At 39.9% G+C, this 16,162-nt stretch overlaps 1 protein-coding gene and 1 non-coding gene across 3 annotated transcripts in view; one reads left to right on the top strand and one right to left on the bottom strand.

Annotated features, from left to right (window-relative positions):
* The window catches only part of LOC101025385 (ADAMTS-like protein 3), a 261,955-nt gene that overhangs the window by 169,872 nt on the left and 75,921 nt on the right, over positions 1 to 16,162 (top strand). For both annotated transcript variants that reach the window (XM_031668415.1, XM_021941826.2), the window contains one exon: positions 5,995 to 6,231. In XM_031668415.1, the coding sequence (XP_031524275.1) occupies positions 5,995 to 6,231 (237 nt within the window). The remainder of the gene's footprint in view (positions 1 to 5,994; positions 6,232 to 16,162) is intronic.
* LOC116275998 lies at positions 8,805 to 8,911 on the bottom strand. The gene has a single exon (XR_004185462.1). It is a non-coding gene; the product is annotated as a U6 spliceosomal RNA (small nuclear RNA).

Raw genomic sequence — 16,162 nt, forward strand, 5'->3', positions numbered from 1 at the left:
TATTCTCCGATGGTAGTTTGTATTTTTGTGGGGTCGGTGGTGTATCCCCTTTATCATTTTTTATTGTGTCAATTTATTTTTCTCTGTTAGTCTTGCTAGTTGTCTATCAATTTTGTTGATCTTTTCAAGAAACCAGCTCCTGGATTCATTGATTTTGGAGGTTTTGTGTCTCCTACTCCTCCTTCAGTTCTGCTCTGATCTTAGTTGTTTCTTGCCTTCTGCTAGCTTTTTCATATGTTTGCTCTTGCTTCTCTAGTTCTTTTAATTGTGATGTTAGGGTGTCAATTTTAGATCATTCCTGCTTTCTCTTGTGGGCATTTAGTGCTATAAATTTCCCTCTACACACTGCTTTAAATGTGTCCCAGAGATTCTGGTATGTCGTATCTTTGTTCTCATTGGTTTCAAAGAACATCTTTATTTCTACCTTCATTTCGTTATGTACCCAGTAGTCATTCAGGAGCAGGTTGTTCAGTTTCCATGTAGTTGAGTGGTTTTGATTGAGTTTCTTAGTCCTGAGTTCTAGTTTGATTGCACTGTCTTGTGAGAGACAGTTTGTTATAATTTCTGTTCTTGTACATTTGCTGAGGAGTGCTTTACTTCCAACTATGTGGTCAATTTTGGAATAAGTGCGATGTGGTGCTGAGAAGAATGTATATTCTGTTGATTTGGGGTGGAGAGTTCTGTAGATGTCTATTAGATACACTTGATGCAGAGTTGAGTTCAATTTCTGGATATCCTTGTTAACTTTCTGACTCGTTGATTTGTCTAATGTTGACAGTGGGGTGTTAAAGTTTCCCGTTATTATTGTATGGGAGTCTAAGTCTCTTTGTAAGTCTCTAAGGACTTACTTTATGAATCTGGGTGCTCCGGTATTGGGTGCATATATATTTAGGATAGTTAGCTCTTCCTGATGAATTGATCTCTTTACCATTATGTAATGGCCTTCTTTGTCTCTTTTGATCTTTGATGGTTTAAAGTCTATTTTATCAGAGTCTAGTATTGCAACCCCTGCTTTTTTTTGTTTTCCATTTGCTTGGTAGATCTTCCTCCATCCCTTTATTTTGAGCCGATGTGTGTCTCTGCATGTCAGATGGGTCTCCTGAATACAGCAAACTGATGGGTCTGGACTCTTTATCCAATTTGCCAGTCTGTGTCTTTTAATTGGACCATTTAGTCCATTTACATTTAAGGTTAATATTGTTATGTGTGAACTTGATCCTGTCATTATGATATTAGCTAGTTATTTTACTCATTAGTTGATGCAGTTTCTTCCTAGCATCGATGGACTTTACATTTTGGTATGTTTTTGCTATGGCTGGTACCGGTTGTTCCTTTCCATGTTGAGTGCTTCCTTCAGGGTCTCTTGTAGGGCAGGCCTGGTGGTGACAAAATCTCTCAGCATTTGCTTGTCTGTAAAGGATTTTATTTCTCCTTCACTTATGAACCTTAGTTTGGCTGGATATGAAATTCTGGGTTGAAAATTCTTTTCTTAAAAATGTTGAATATTGACCCCCACTCTCTTCTGGCTTGTAGAGTTTCTGCTGAGAGATCTGCTGTTAGTCTGATGGGCTTCCCTTTGTGGGTGACCCGACCTTTCTCTGTGACTGCCCTTAACATTTTTTCCTTCATTTCAACTTTGGTGAATATGACAATTATGTGTCTTAGAGTTGCTCTTCTCAAGGTGTATCTTTGTGGCGTTCTCTGTATTTCCTGAATTTGACTGTTGGCCTGCCTTACTAGGTTGGGGAAGTTCTCCTGGATGATATCCTGCAGAGTGTTTTCCACCTTGGTTCCATTTTCCCCATCACTTTCAGGCACCCCAATCAGATGTAGATTTGGTCTTTTCACATAATCCCATATTTCTTGGAGGCTTTGTTCATTTCTTTTTACTCTTTTTTCTCTGCATTTCTCATCTTGTTTCATTTCATTCATTTGGTCTTCAATCACTGATAATCTTTCTTCCAGTTGATCGAGTCAGTTACTGAAGCTTGTGCATTTGTGACGTAGTTCTCGTGTCATGGTTTTCATCTCTATCAGTTCTTTTATGGTCTTCTCTGCACTGATTATTCTAGTTATCCATTCATCCATTATTTTTTCAAGGTTTTTAATTTCTTTGCACTGGTTACGTAGTTCCTGCTTTAGCTCTGAGAAGTTTGATCAACTGAAGCCTTCTTCTCTCAACTCGTGAAAGTCCTTCTCCGTCCAGCTTTGTTCCCTGGGAGATGCGCTCTTATTTTTTCAATTTCCAGCTTTTCTGCACTGCTTTTTCCCCATATTTGCGGTTTTATCTGCCTTTGGCCTTGATGATGGTGACGTACTGATGGGGTTTTGGTGTGGGTGTCCTTTCTGTTTGTTAGTTTTCCTTCTAACAGTTAGGACCCTCAGCTGCTGGTCTGTTGGAGTTTGCTTGAGGTCCACTCCAGACCCTGTTTGCCTGGGTATCAGCAACGGAGGCTGCAGAAGATAGAATATTGCTGAACAGCAAGTGTTGCTATTTGATTCTTGCTTTGGAAGCTTCGTCTCAGGGTGTACCCAGCCATGAGAGGTGTGATGTGTCGGTCTGCACCTCAGTTGAAAATGCAGAAATCACCTGTCTTCTGTGTCACTCACGCTGGGAGCTGGAGGCTGGAGCTGTTCCTGTTTGGCTATCTTGGGCGCCACCCCTCCTAGGTCACAGTTTTCTCTATTTATAGAGTGAAGGTAATAATCCTGACCTACCTAGTTCAAAGGGTGGTGGTGAAAAGAGAATGTCAGTGATTACCCCTGGGAAACTAGAAAGCATGATCTGGATATCAGGCTGCCTTAATCAGATAGCATCATATGCTAAGAACAGAAGTCTACTTACATTAGCTCAGGATAAAGGGGATTCACTGGATGGATATATGGGTTTTTAAGGGAATTTAAGCATAAGCAGGCCTTGAGGGCCTGGAGCCAGAAATCAGAAAATGAGGACCACAGGTTACTTATTCCTATTTAAATGCATAGTTTACTATCTTTCCTCCTCCTTTCTTATCTAATTCATTCTTCTTTGCTGTGGGAACTGGCTTGCTTTGCTTCAACATGAATCTTATAAAAGAAATGGCGAGTCCAGCCCTAGATTGATATGAGTTCTTCACTCTCTTGGCTCCAGCTCTTTTGTTGCAATTTCAAATTCCTGGGAAAGATTGACTTGGTGTGTACCAGATGTTTGCCTCTGGATAGTCAGCTGTGGCCAAGGGGGCTGGTCACATGTACAAATCTGGCTACCCTAAGGCTGACATTCTAACGTGTCTTCTGCTAATTAACTCTTGTTAATTTTGTGAAACTTCATTGGTTTATGGAATTTAAGGGAGTTGAGAGTTAGCTAGTCGGCCCATTCAGTCCCTAGAGAATGTTGCCATTGAGCCTAATGCAAAGAAGTTGCTTGCATCCTGCTCTCTTAGACACTTTCCTTTGGTTGGTTTCAAAGAGTGAGATATAGAGAAAACTAGCCATGGCTGGAGGAAGAGGAGGTGATGTAATTTTGTAATTGATGATCCTTCCTATGGCCAGATGGAGGATACAGTCCTCATTTCAACAGAGAAAAGTCATCTGGCCTGGCATGGTGGTTCATGCCTGTAATCGCAGCACTTTGGGAGGCTGAGGCAGGCAGATTGCCTGAGCCCAGGAGTTTGAGACCAGCATGGGCAACATGACAAAACTGTCTCTACAAAAAATTAGCTGGGTGTAGTGGCACATCCCTGTAGTCCCAGCTACCTGGGAGACTGAGATGGGAGGATCACCTGAGCTCTGGAGGTCGAGGCTGCAGTGAGCTGTGATCATGCCACTGTGCTCCATCCTGGGTGACAGAGTAAGACAGTGACTAAAGAAAAAGTCATCCAGTTTTAGTCTTCTTCAGTTTGACTTGCTTCTATTAGTGTAACCTTGTTTAATTTTGCTAAGAAAACAAAAATGTGGATGCAATATAGGATTTTGGAATGTTTCACAGCAAAATAATGCAACTAATCTCAGAAGAATGTTTGTTAATTATATTCTATTTATTCCCTATCTGCTTCCAAAAAGGATTTAAGGAAGTTTATAAAGGCCCAAAGTGTAAACAATAAAATACTAAAGTCAAGTAGCAAAAAGAGGAAAATTGTATTTAAAAATCCTGGCTGATAATTTATCAATATCTATTTGTGAAAAAAAATAAAGCTAGATTTCTAACTTAAATGATTCATCTAAATAAATTCCAAATATAACAAATAGTTAAATATGACTGCTAATCTATAAAGGAACTAGGAAAATACATTTAAGTATTTATCTGTTCTCAGAGCAGAGTGGGAAAGCATTTCTAAGCCCATTAATAAAGAAAGAAACCTTAAGGGGAAATATTAATAGAGCTGACTACATGAAAATGTAAAACTTTTTGACTTTACAAAGTACTAAAAACAAAATGAAATGGGGAAAATATTTCCAACAGAAATGACGAAGAGTTGATAATTTCTCTATGAAGTTTAATAGTTTCATCTGATGAAAATAATAAAAAGACAAAAATGCCAATGGATAAAGGATATAAAACAAGAGATTTTTGTAGAATTAATACAAAAATTTGAAGAATTAACACATGAAAAGATATTAAACAATAAAAAGAAAATGCAAGCTGGGCATGGTGGCTCACACCTCTAATCCCAACACTTTGGGAGGCTGAGGTGGGTGAATCACTTGAGGTCAGGAGTTTGAGACCAGCCTGGCTAACATGGTGAAAACCCATCTCTATTAAAAATGCAAAAACAAATTAGCCAGCCATGGTGGCAGGAACCTGTAATCCCAGCCACTCGAGAGGCTGAGATAGGAGAATCTCTTGAACCTGGGAGGTCCAGCCTAGGTGACAAAGCAAGACTCTATCTCAAAAAGAAAACGCAAATGAAAACAATGAAGTATTTCTGATTGGGAAAAAAAACTAGAAAATTATAGTGGAGGGCAATTTTGCAATATTTTGAATAGTCTATAAAATGTGTATAACCTGGGATGCAGAAATTTAATTCCAGAAAGAGTTCCTTGGTAAATAATCAAGATTTGTGTGAAGATTTAGATACAAAAGATCTATGTTATTTATTCTTTTGTTGAGTAGAAACTATTTTCCAAAGTTTTTAGAATGAATATTCATTACTTTCATAATAAAAATATAAAATTATGGTATGTGTGAGTTTGGTTTCTTTTTTTTCTTTTTTTTTTTTTTTTTTTTTTTTTTTTTGCGACTGAGTCTTGCTCTGTCACTCAGGCTGGAGTGCAGTGGCACAATCTTGGCTCACTGCAACCTCCACCTCCCAGGTTCAAGCAGTCTCCTGCCTCAGCCTCGTGAGTAGCTGGGACTATAGGCATGCGCCACCACACCAAGCTAATTCTTGTATTTTTCGTAGAGACAGGGTTTCACTGTTTTGGCCAAGCTGTTCTGGAACTCCTGACCTCCAGTGATCCGCCCGCTTCAGCCACCCAAAGTGCTGGGATTACAGACGTAAGCCACCGTGCCTGGCGGCTATATTGCTTTTTTGTATCTGTTTTCTTTAATTATGAAGTTTGACATATCAAAAGTAGATTTTTGATGAATAAAGTAACACTTTTCTCAACTAGTATCTTGCTGTGGAAATTCTGGTGGGTGGAATCAATAATTTGGTAAAAAGATCAATGAGTCATCAATATTTGTACAAACACTTTTTATTATGAGAGCAACTTAAGGCATTTACTTAGAATTTATTTGCTTTTGTTGTAGACAGAATTTGAACAAGCTATGTTTTCTGCCATCCATCCTACAGCCAGTTGAAGGCAGGTACTTGGTACCAGTGAAGATATGGGAGGGAGCCTGACAGGGGAGGAAAGACAGATGAATTAAAAACAACAATGACAGGGAATTAGGTGACTCCCAGATAGAGGCAAGTGGGGTGTGGTCTCATGAGATTCTGGTTAACTTATTTCACCTTCTGTTGGCCTCTCTCACTGGGTGATGTGCATGTGGCCTTTTCCCTCTGTCCCCAGGACTGCCCTCCAGATGCAGAAGATTTCAGAGCCCAGCAGTGCTCAGCCTACAATGATGTCCAGTATCAGGGGCGTTATTATGAATGGCTTCCACGATATAATGATCCTGCTGCGCCGTGTGCACTCAAGTGTCATGCACGAGGACAAAACTTGGTGGTGGAGCTGGCACCTAAGGTACTGGATGGAACTCGTTGCAACACGGACTCCTTGGACATGTGTATCAGTGGCATCTGTCAGGTAAGCACACTTTCCTCCGGAGCCCCTGCTTCAGGGATGTGCTACGCCTACTGTCAATAAACAGAACCCTTTTCTTCTGTACTTTTGTTCATGCAGATGAAAATATTGCTATTGGCCATGTACAGTGGCTTACACCTGTAATCCCAGTTTTGTATTTTTGTACACCAAATACAAATTATATTTGTATCCCAATTTTGTATTTTTAGTACAGATGAGGTTTCATCATGTTGGCCAGGCTGATCTTGTACTCCTGACCTCAGGTGATTCGCCTGCCTCAGCCTTTCAAAGTGCTGGGATTACAGGCATGAGCCACCGCCCCTGGCTATAGATTAGTGATTCTCTAACTTGGACATGCATCAGAGTCACCTGGAGGGCTTGTGATAACAGAATGTTGTGCTCATCCCCCAGAGTTTGTGATTCAGTAGGTAAGGGATGGGGCCCAAAGATCTGCATTTCTAACAAGTTCCCTGGAGATACTGAAGCTGTGGGTCTGGGGAATATACTTTGAGAACCACTGTTTTGGAAGAGTAATACTGGAGAGTCTCTTATTAAATTAAGCTTTCTTATTAAAATTAATTCATTGTTTTGGATCTTTGGGAATAATGATTTATTTACTGAAAAACTAACATGAATGCATTCCAGCAGATTTTTCAGAGTGGTCTCTGCAGAGCTATGACAAGTGTGACTGGGATAAACCTCAGTGGCTTGTAATGAGTGTAAGGATTCAAGACACTTTAGGCCAGGTGTGGTGGCTCACCCTGTAATCCCAGCACTTTGGGAGGCCAAGGTGGGTGGATCACTTGAGGTCAGGAGATCAAGACCAGCCTGGCAACATGGTGAAACCCCATCTCCACTAAAAATACAAAAATTAGCTGGATGTGATGGTGTGTGCCTGTAATCCGAGCTACTAGGGAGGCTGAGGCTGGAGAATCACTTGAACCCAGGAGGTGGAGGTTGCAGTGAGCCAAGATCACGCCACTGCATTCCAGCCTGGTGACAGAGCAAGACTGTCTCAAAAAGAAAAAAAAATTAAAAAGACACTATGACAGGTTATGAGGCAGGGATGGCAGGGAAATTATAGGATTCTGCATCTATTCTTTTGACTTCTGAAAAATGTTTTTTAAAAATAATGAATGTGTCTAGTATTTCACCTACTCTGTTGTGCTCATAACAAAAACAGTAGTAACAACAGCAGACAAGCAACCTGACCACCTACTAAGTGTGAAGCACTACCAGGAGTTTCAGATTTAAAGTGCTCAAAGGTGAACCTTCATCCTGCTTTTCAAACTAGCTTCAACTTTGTTCATCCCTTTATCTAAAAAATGGCTTCTAGTTGCTCATCCCAAAACTTTGACATCATTCTGCCTTTATTTCAACCCACACATTTGATCCATTGCCACGTCCTGTCAATTTTCCCTCCAAAGATTACTTTTAATTTAGCACATCTTGCCATCTTTACTGCCTTTCTTGTAGCCTAAGTCCTTATTAGCTAATCTAAATCGCATTAACAGCTTTCTGTTCTGTTCTCCCAGCTCCCACTATGATTCCCTCCAGTTTGTTATTCACACAGCAGCCAAAGTGATTATGTTAAAAGGCAATCAGAGCTTGTCATTCTTGCATTCCCCAAAACCCCTCAATGGCTTGTCCTTGCATTAATGATGAAATTGAGGATTCTTGTCAGTCTCCTGTAGGCTCTTCCTGCACTATCCACCTCCCTGCCCTTTTAAAACAGACTCAATTTCTTTCTTTCTCTCTTTTTTTTAAGAGACGGGGTCTCACTCTGTCACCCAGGCTGTAATACAGCAACATGATCATGCCTCATTGCAGATTCATCCTCCTGGGCTCAAGCAATCCTCCTGCCTCAGCCTCCTATGTAGCTGGGACTGCAGGCATGTGCCATCATGCTCAGCCAATTTTTTGTTTGTTTGATTTCTGTAGAGATGGGGTTCTCACTCTGTTGCTCAGGCTGGCCTTGAACCTCCCAAAATACTGGCATTACAGGCATGAGCCACCATACCTGGCCTGACTCAATTTTTAGAGCAATTTTAGATTCACAGCAAAATTTAGTGGAAGGTGGAATTTTCCCATAGGACCCCCCTGCTTCCTTATATGCACCGCCACCCCTGCTATCCACATTCCCCACTAAAGTGATACAGTTATTACATTCGATGAACCTACGTCGACACATCATAATCACCCAAAGTTCATAGTTTACATTAGGTCTCACTCTTGGTGTTGTAAATTCTATGAGTTTGGACAAATGTATAATGACATGTGTCCACTATTATAGTATAATGCAGAGTAGTTTCACTGACCTAAAAATCCTCCATGCTTTTCTCTTTCATCCCTCTCTCCTCGTTAACTCCTGGCAACCATGGATCTTTTTACTGTCTCCATAGTTTTGCCTTTTCTGGAATGCCATAGAGTTGGAATCATATAGTATGGAGCCTTTTCGGATTGGTTTCTTTCATGTGGTAATATATTACACATTTCAGTTTCCTCAGTGTCTTTTCATGACTTGATAGCTCATTTCTTTTTTTTTTTTTCATTTAAAACATTTAAGAGAAAAAATTAAATTAATGGAATGTTTCACAAATTTCCATATCCTCCTGGCACAGGGGGCATGCCAATCATCTCTGTATCATTCCAATTTTAGTATATGTGCTGCCGAAGCGAGCACAGCAGCTCATTTCCTTTTAACACTGAATAATATTCCATCGTCTGGATGTACTGCAGTTTATTTATCCATTCACCTACTGAAGGACACTTTGGGTGCTTTCTACTTTTGGCAAAAGGTCAAAGCTTACCATGTAATTCTTCCATTTTATAAACAGTCTATTGTTGCCCTTTACTGCCATCAGTTAAGTTTTGGGCTCTTTGACCAAATGATAATAGTAATCCTTCTCAGTGGGATTATGCTTTTGTTTTCCGAGTTCTTGACTATGATCATGCATTGCTTTTATAATTAAAATGAATCGTTATTAAAAGTAATTTAGGTTGGGTGCATTGGCTTCTGCCTATAATCACAAGACTTTGGGAGGCCAAGAGAGGAGGATTCCTTGAGTCTAGGAGTTCGAGACCAGCCTGGGCAACATGGGGAAACCTTGTTTCTACAAAACCTTTTTAACAATTAGCTGGGTGTGGTGGCCCAAGCCTATGGTCCTAGCTACTTGCTACTCAGGAACCTGAGGCAAGAGACTGGCTTGAGTCCAGGTGGTCGAGGCTGCACTGAGCTATGATTGCACTACTGTACTCCAGCCTATGATAGGGCGAGATCCTGTTTCTAAAAAATAAAAATATAAATATAAATAAATAAAAGAAATTTAGTCTGGGCTCAAGGAGTGCACTCTGGATAAGGTGATGTTTGGACAGTGAGGTTTTGAAAATTTGAGTAAACGTTAGATAAACCAAGGTGAGGAAGAATGACAAGCAGAAGGGACAGGAATGTAACAGCAGGTACAGATGTGTTTAAGGGTCCAGGAGTACATTCTGGAGAGTTGAGATGAGAATACCCACGGAATAGTGCTAGGAGATGAGGCTACCAGTGGAGGTGGAAACCAATTGTTAACTTATTCTGAAAGTTGAGAGAGGAGCTGTTTCATAATTTTATAAAGAATTTCAGCTTGTCTTTAGAAAGGTCATTTCAGTGGCAAAGTGGCAGGTTATTTGCAGAGGACAGGGATCTAGCCAAACAATAGAAGGTCAAGTATGGGATAATAAGAACTTAAAATAAGGCAAGAGGTAGAATGAATTCAGTGGAGACAAATTCTAAAGGTTAAGGATGCATTTTTTTTTTTTTTTTTTTTTTTGAGACAGGGTTTTGCTCTGTTGTCCAGGCTGGAGTGTAATGGTGTGGTTACAGCTCAGTACAGCCTTGAGCTCCTGGGCTCAAGTAATCCTCCCAACTTAGTCTGCACTCTACCCCCAAGTAGCTGGGACTACAGGAATGTTCCACCATGCTAGGATAATTTTTATTTTTTGAATTTTTTGTAGAGATCAGGTGTAACTTTGTTGCCCAGACTGATCTCCAACTCCTGACTTCGAGCAACCTTCCTATCTTGGCCCCCCACAATACTGGGGTTATAGACGTGAGCCACTGAACCTGGCCCTGGAAACAGATCTTTTAGGACTGAATGTTTGGTTGGATATGGGGAGCGAGAAAATGATATCTAGATTTCTGATATCATGATTTAACTAGATAGATAGTGAGACCATTCATCAAGACAAAATATTGGGTTAGAACCAGGGGCATGGGGCAAAGGTGATGAGCTAGATGTGCCTGTGAATATTAAGTTGATATATGAATTTAGAGCTTAGGAGAGAAATCTAGACTAGAAATATAGATCTAGGGCTGTCACATGGTTAAATCTAATCATCTAATGTCCTTGGGGACTGAGTAAGAAGGACAGGTTGTACTCTCAAGTACAGAGTCCTGGTGCCCATGATTGACGGGACAAGCACAGGGAGAGATGCCCCTGATGGGGCATTAATTTAATTTAATAATTTAATTGTGGAAGCATCACTCTAATCTCTGCCTTCATCTGCACCTCACCTCCTCTTGTCTATCTCTATGTTTTCCCCTCCTTTCATAAGGACACCTTCATATGATTTCATCTCAACATCCTTAATTACATTTGCAAAGATATTTTTCCAAATATGGTTACATTCACAGGTTCTAGGTGCCATGTCTTTTTTTGGGGAGAGTGCACAATTCAACCTACTACACATAGTAAGGAAGGAATAGGCTGAAATGAGTAGGGATGGTGAGCATAAATCCATCTTTCAAAAAGTATGAATCAGAAGAATAGAGGGAAAGATACAGCTACAGCCAGAGGGGGATGTCAGGTCCAGGAAGAATGTCTTCAAGATCAGAGACACTTGGAAAAGCACTGGAGCAGATACAGTTTTTAGGGTACCTGAAGCATATATAATTAGAAGGGCCCTCTTTATTTGTTAATTTTTGCGACAAGGTCTCTGTCACCCAGACTGGAGTACAGTGGTGCTATCATGGCTCATTGCAGCCTCAACCTCCTGGGCTCAAGTGATTCTCCCATCTCAACGTCCTGAGTAGCTGGGACCACAGGTGTGCCACCACTGGCTAATTTATGGCAGATTCTTACACAGAAATCCTTCCCAGTTGCAGTCCAGCTTCCCCTCCCCAACTCAAACATTTCAGTTCTCAGCAACTCTCAGCATTTGTGGGAGCCCAGACTGGGAACAGCAGGTAGGCAAGACAGAGGGAAAAGGAGAGAGTGGTTGACTGTGAAACTTAAGCTTCATTAACTTCATGGTAAATCCATGAATGAACAAGTATATATGTTGCCAGGCCCTTGGGTGAGTGGAGTATTGACTGAGAGGTAGAAATATACAACTAATGCAGTGAAGTTCCTGGGCTCTTCAAAGGAGTTGATAACAGAAACAAAGGAGACAGATTGCCCATGGACAAGGACATGTTCCCTTGAGGCAGGTAGGAAGGGTGAAATAGGGGCCACTGATCAGTTTGTATGGGAATGGACAGGAGGGTGAGATATTGTTTGATGGCCTCAATTGAGTGAAATATGAAGCAAAGGCATCTAATCAGAATGAGGGGGCAGGATTTTGAGGAGGAATGAGAAATTTGAAGATGCTCTGAAGAAAATGGAGATGACAAAATATGGTTAGAGAATAGTGCCCTATGCAGCTAGAGGGAGTAGAAAACCATTGCCTTTGGCACGGTTGGTGTGTGAAGCTAAGGTCGCTTTGACTTTGGGTCAAGGTCATGGACCTACTTGGTGGTTTCCTGTGATGAATAGCTGTGATCAGGACTGTGTAGACTTCAGATTTAGAGAGAACTGCATTCGGATTCAATTTCTACAACTAATTAACTGAAGACCACTTGGCAACTCCCTTACCATCTTTGAGCCTTGGCCTTTTCATCAGGTAAAAAGGAGATATTATCCTCCTTGTAGGTCCTATTTTAAATTCATTTTTCCACAAACCAGCATTCCAAGTGCCCAGCACAATAGCTGATGCACAGGAGGCCTGCAGTCAACATGAGCTCCCCTTCCCACGTTTACCCTTCTGCTCACTGCTCACCACCCCCTGTTCTTATTAATGGTCTAAGTCCAGTTGCATAGTTGGCTCCAGGAGTTTCCAGGATTTAAAGGGACTTGCAGAATAAAGGTGGTTTCAGTATGAATTAGTCCATTTTAAATGAGTGCTTCTCATCACTTTTTTTGTGATTCTAATGAGTAAGCCAGTTCTTTGGGTGATGAGGAGTGATACCCTGGTCGCTGAAAGCTGGATGCTCTTTTGGCTAGGTGATTTGAATTTAATAATTACATGTACTTCCTAAGAAGTGACTCAGACACTTCTTGGTTGAATTCAGTATCTTTCCTTCAACAGGATAATGTTCACATAAATTTCCTTTCTTGTGCCACGTGGCCATGGGCATCAGTTAGGCAGATTCAGTGTCTGGTGAGCACCTACTTCCTGCTTCCTGGTGATTCTTTCTGCTTGCCTCAGGATCACTGATGTGAGCCATAATGACTACTTGGCATAGACTACACGTAAGTCTTGTAAATGTCTGTATAGTTTTCTCATTTAAATGAACATGTCACAATGCTCTTCGGAACAACTTTCCATTAGCCTGAGCACAACAGACAGCCTGAGACAGCAGTGCTCACTGAATGAAATTTGCTTCTGCTTTGGAGGTCTGATTTTTATTAGAGGCATGACCTGGTTGGTACCAGCTCTGCAGACCAAATCTGATTTGTCATTCATGTTTATTGAATTCCCTGATAACTGTGCAGATGAAGAAACCACTTAGAATTTAGAATAAAAATAATATCAACTAACACTGGGTGCTTAGCCCAGGTATCAGGCATTGTGGAAGCCCTTTACTGTTAGCTCATCATAATCCTATCAAGTAGGTACAGTATTTATTCCCTGCTTTGTTGATAAGGAAACTGGAAATTGAAGAGGCTAAGTAAATTGCCCAAGTTGTACGGTATCTTAGTCAGTTTGGGCAGCTATCACTAGCTGCCGTAGATTGGGTGGCATATTAACAACAGAAATTTATTTTTTACAGTTCTAGAGGCTGGGAAGTCGAAAATCAAAGTGCTGGCAGATTCAGTGTCTGGTGAGGGTCTGCTTCCTGCCTCCTGGTTCATGGAAGCTGTGTGCTTACATGGCAGAAGGGATGAGGGAGGTATCCAGGGTATCTTTTATAACGGTACTAATCCTATTTGTGAGGGCTCCACCCTTATCACCTAATCCCCCCACAATGTTTCACCTCCTAATACCATCACCTTGAGGGTTAGGTCTCTGCATATGAATTTGGGTGCAGACACAAACATTCAGTCTGTTTCTATTGCACATAGCTAGGAAGTGGTAGAGCTGGAATTTGAACCCAGGGAACCTAATTTCAGAAACCAATGTCTTAATTATTAGACTATACTGATCATACTTTTTGTATTGATACAAGTGTAGCTGAAGTTTGTAACTGAAAATGAGGTATAATTCGGTAAAGAACAGTCAGTTCAAGAGATGATTCATGCTTAGATGGCTTAGTACAGAGATTAAAAGTCAAATGTCTACACACTGCCCCAGAGAGAAACTGCTCAGATGTAGTCACATTGGGTGGTGACTGTGGTGGTGAACTGGAGGATACATGCTTATTGTGAAGGGGGCAACTATGTATAAACATGTTGGAAGTTTTGTTTTGTTTTTGTTTTTGTCAAGAGAAGCCGGAAAACTGGATTTTAATGTGAAACTTCTAATTTTAAAAACCATCTTCTTGTTAATAACCGTGCTTTATCCATTAATGGTTATAGTCCTGTATAGCATAGGCTGGATTTTCCTGCAGTAACCAACAACCCCCAAAGCTCAGTAGCTTAAAACAATTAAAGGTTACTTCTTGCTGATACCACTTGCCCAACAGCGGTTGACAGGAGCCTCAGCTCTTAGAATGTCTGGGAGACTAAGGTTGAGGTAGGCTTTATTTGGACACATTTTTTACATAATAACTGCAGTAGTGCAAGGGGAACATGGGACTCAGACACTGACCCTTGAATCTTCTTATAGAAGTGACACAGATCAATCACTTAGACTCATATTTCATTGGCCAAAGTTAGTTAATGACCACACCTAACTTCAAAGGGAGTGGAGAAGTACAGACCTTCTGTGGGCTGAAAGAACCAAAATGTTTTTGAGTATCCCTACTGACTACCATAGCTCCATATACTCTGATTTTTAAGACAGAAATGTCAGATTTTTTCCCCCCAAGTTAGAATCCAATTTGCAGGTATTTCAAACAGTTGATTTAAAAAAAAATTGTTTTGTTCTTGAATGATTAAATTTGACTGCTCTGAAAAATTCATATTTTGCTTCATTTGGACTAGTGCCACTTATTTAAGTATTATCGTCTTTTAGCTGATTAGGAAATCATAAGCAGGAACTGTGAAATAATTTTTAACTGAAGTGATGATTTATAGATGAATATTTATTCCAAAAAGCACTACTCATATATTTAAAATATTTGTTTATATCATCCACTATCTTGTGTGACTTGTCTCATTAACTACACTGTAAAGTAAGAATCTTGTGTTATTAATTTATACTCTGTAGTGTCTGGCAATATATAAGATGGTTATTTAATAGATGTTAATAAATTTTATTGATATATCTGTCAATTAGTAGTTAATAAATCACTGTAATTAGAGATCATGACTTCAGACGATGTCATAGAAGTTGGAAACACTTCAGGCAATTTTTTAGAAGTTGCTTATTGTTGATTATGATGGGATATGAAAGCCAAAATTCAGTAGCCCCTCAATTTCAAAGGCATTTCTGGCTTATTCCTTATGAATTCCAATGCAAGACTTTCTTTTCAAATATCATTTTTCTGTGATGTTTTCACATGCTTTATTTGGTTATAACATTTGGATGAATTGTAACTTTACAAAAATTATGAAGCAAATATAAGTGCTCAGGGAGGTATTCAATTGCCCGAGATCTTACAAGGCCTTAAACACTCTTCAAAACAAGCCCCTCCTAGGTCCTAAACCCACACCCTTCCTGGATGACTAGATAGAGAGTGATTCTCCTTCTCATGAAATGCAGAGTGCTCAGGGACATGAATGTGTGAGGATAGAGCTTGGCCCAGGAGCAGAGTTTCTATAATTTAATAGTGGAATTACTCCCCTTGGAGAAAGTTGCATGAACACAAGTTACTCATTGATTGAATCTCGACCATACAAGTGTGTTTCCAAAATCAATCACTCTTAAGTTGTTCCACATGTACTTGTAAATATTAATACAATGGCCTGTGTAACTGGGCTTTTATTGTTGTCTATCTGCTGATACTTAAGGTAGAGGAAGTTGTAATGTAGTGTTAAGATTCTGGGTCGGATAACTTGGGTTTTAAAACAATTACCAACACTGTATACTAGCTGTATAATATTGGCCAATCATTTACTCAGTAATGTTTAGATTCCTTATTTATAAAATAGAGTGAAAGGTATCACCTACATCATAAAATTGCTCTGAAGATTAAATGAAATAATGTGTACAATATTCATGGCATAATGCCAGGTACATGCTAAGCATTCAATAAAAATCAGCAGTTATTAATATTGTATTACCATCTTTATAAAACCATATAATCAGGATTAAAGGATCTCAAAAGTCATTGGATAAAAGCACTCATCCAATGACTTAATCCCCCCTACAATTGTTCCACCAAGAGGTCTCCTAGACTATGACTGAATACTTATAATTAGATAACTCTGACTTTTCAAACTTTCTCATATTGAACCAAATTATGCTTAAACCTGTAGCTTTCACCATTTGGAAATACAAAGAACAAAAGTAGACCCTTTCCTCATGATAGCTCTTTGTGAATTTGAAAATATCTCTAATCATAAGCTATTCCCTAAACTTCCTTGGAAGT

Source organism: Papio anubis, chromosome 7 (genome assembly GCF_008728515.1).
Source record: "Papio anubis isolate 15944 chromosome 7, Panubis1.0, whole genome shotgun sequence".
NCBI lineage: Eukaryota > Metazoa > Chordata > Mammalia > Primates > Cercopithecidae > Papio > Papio anubis.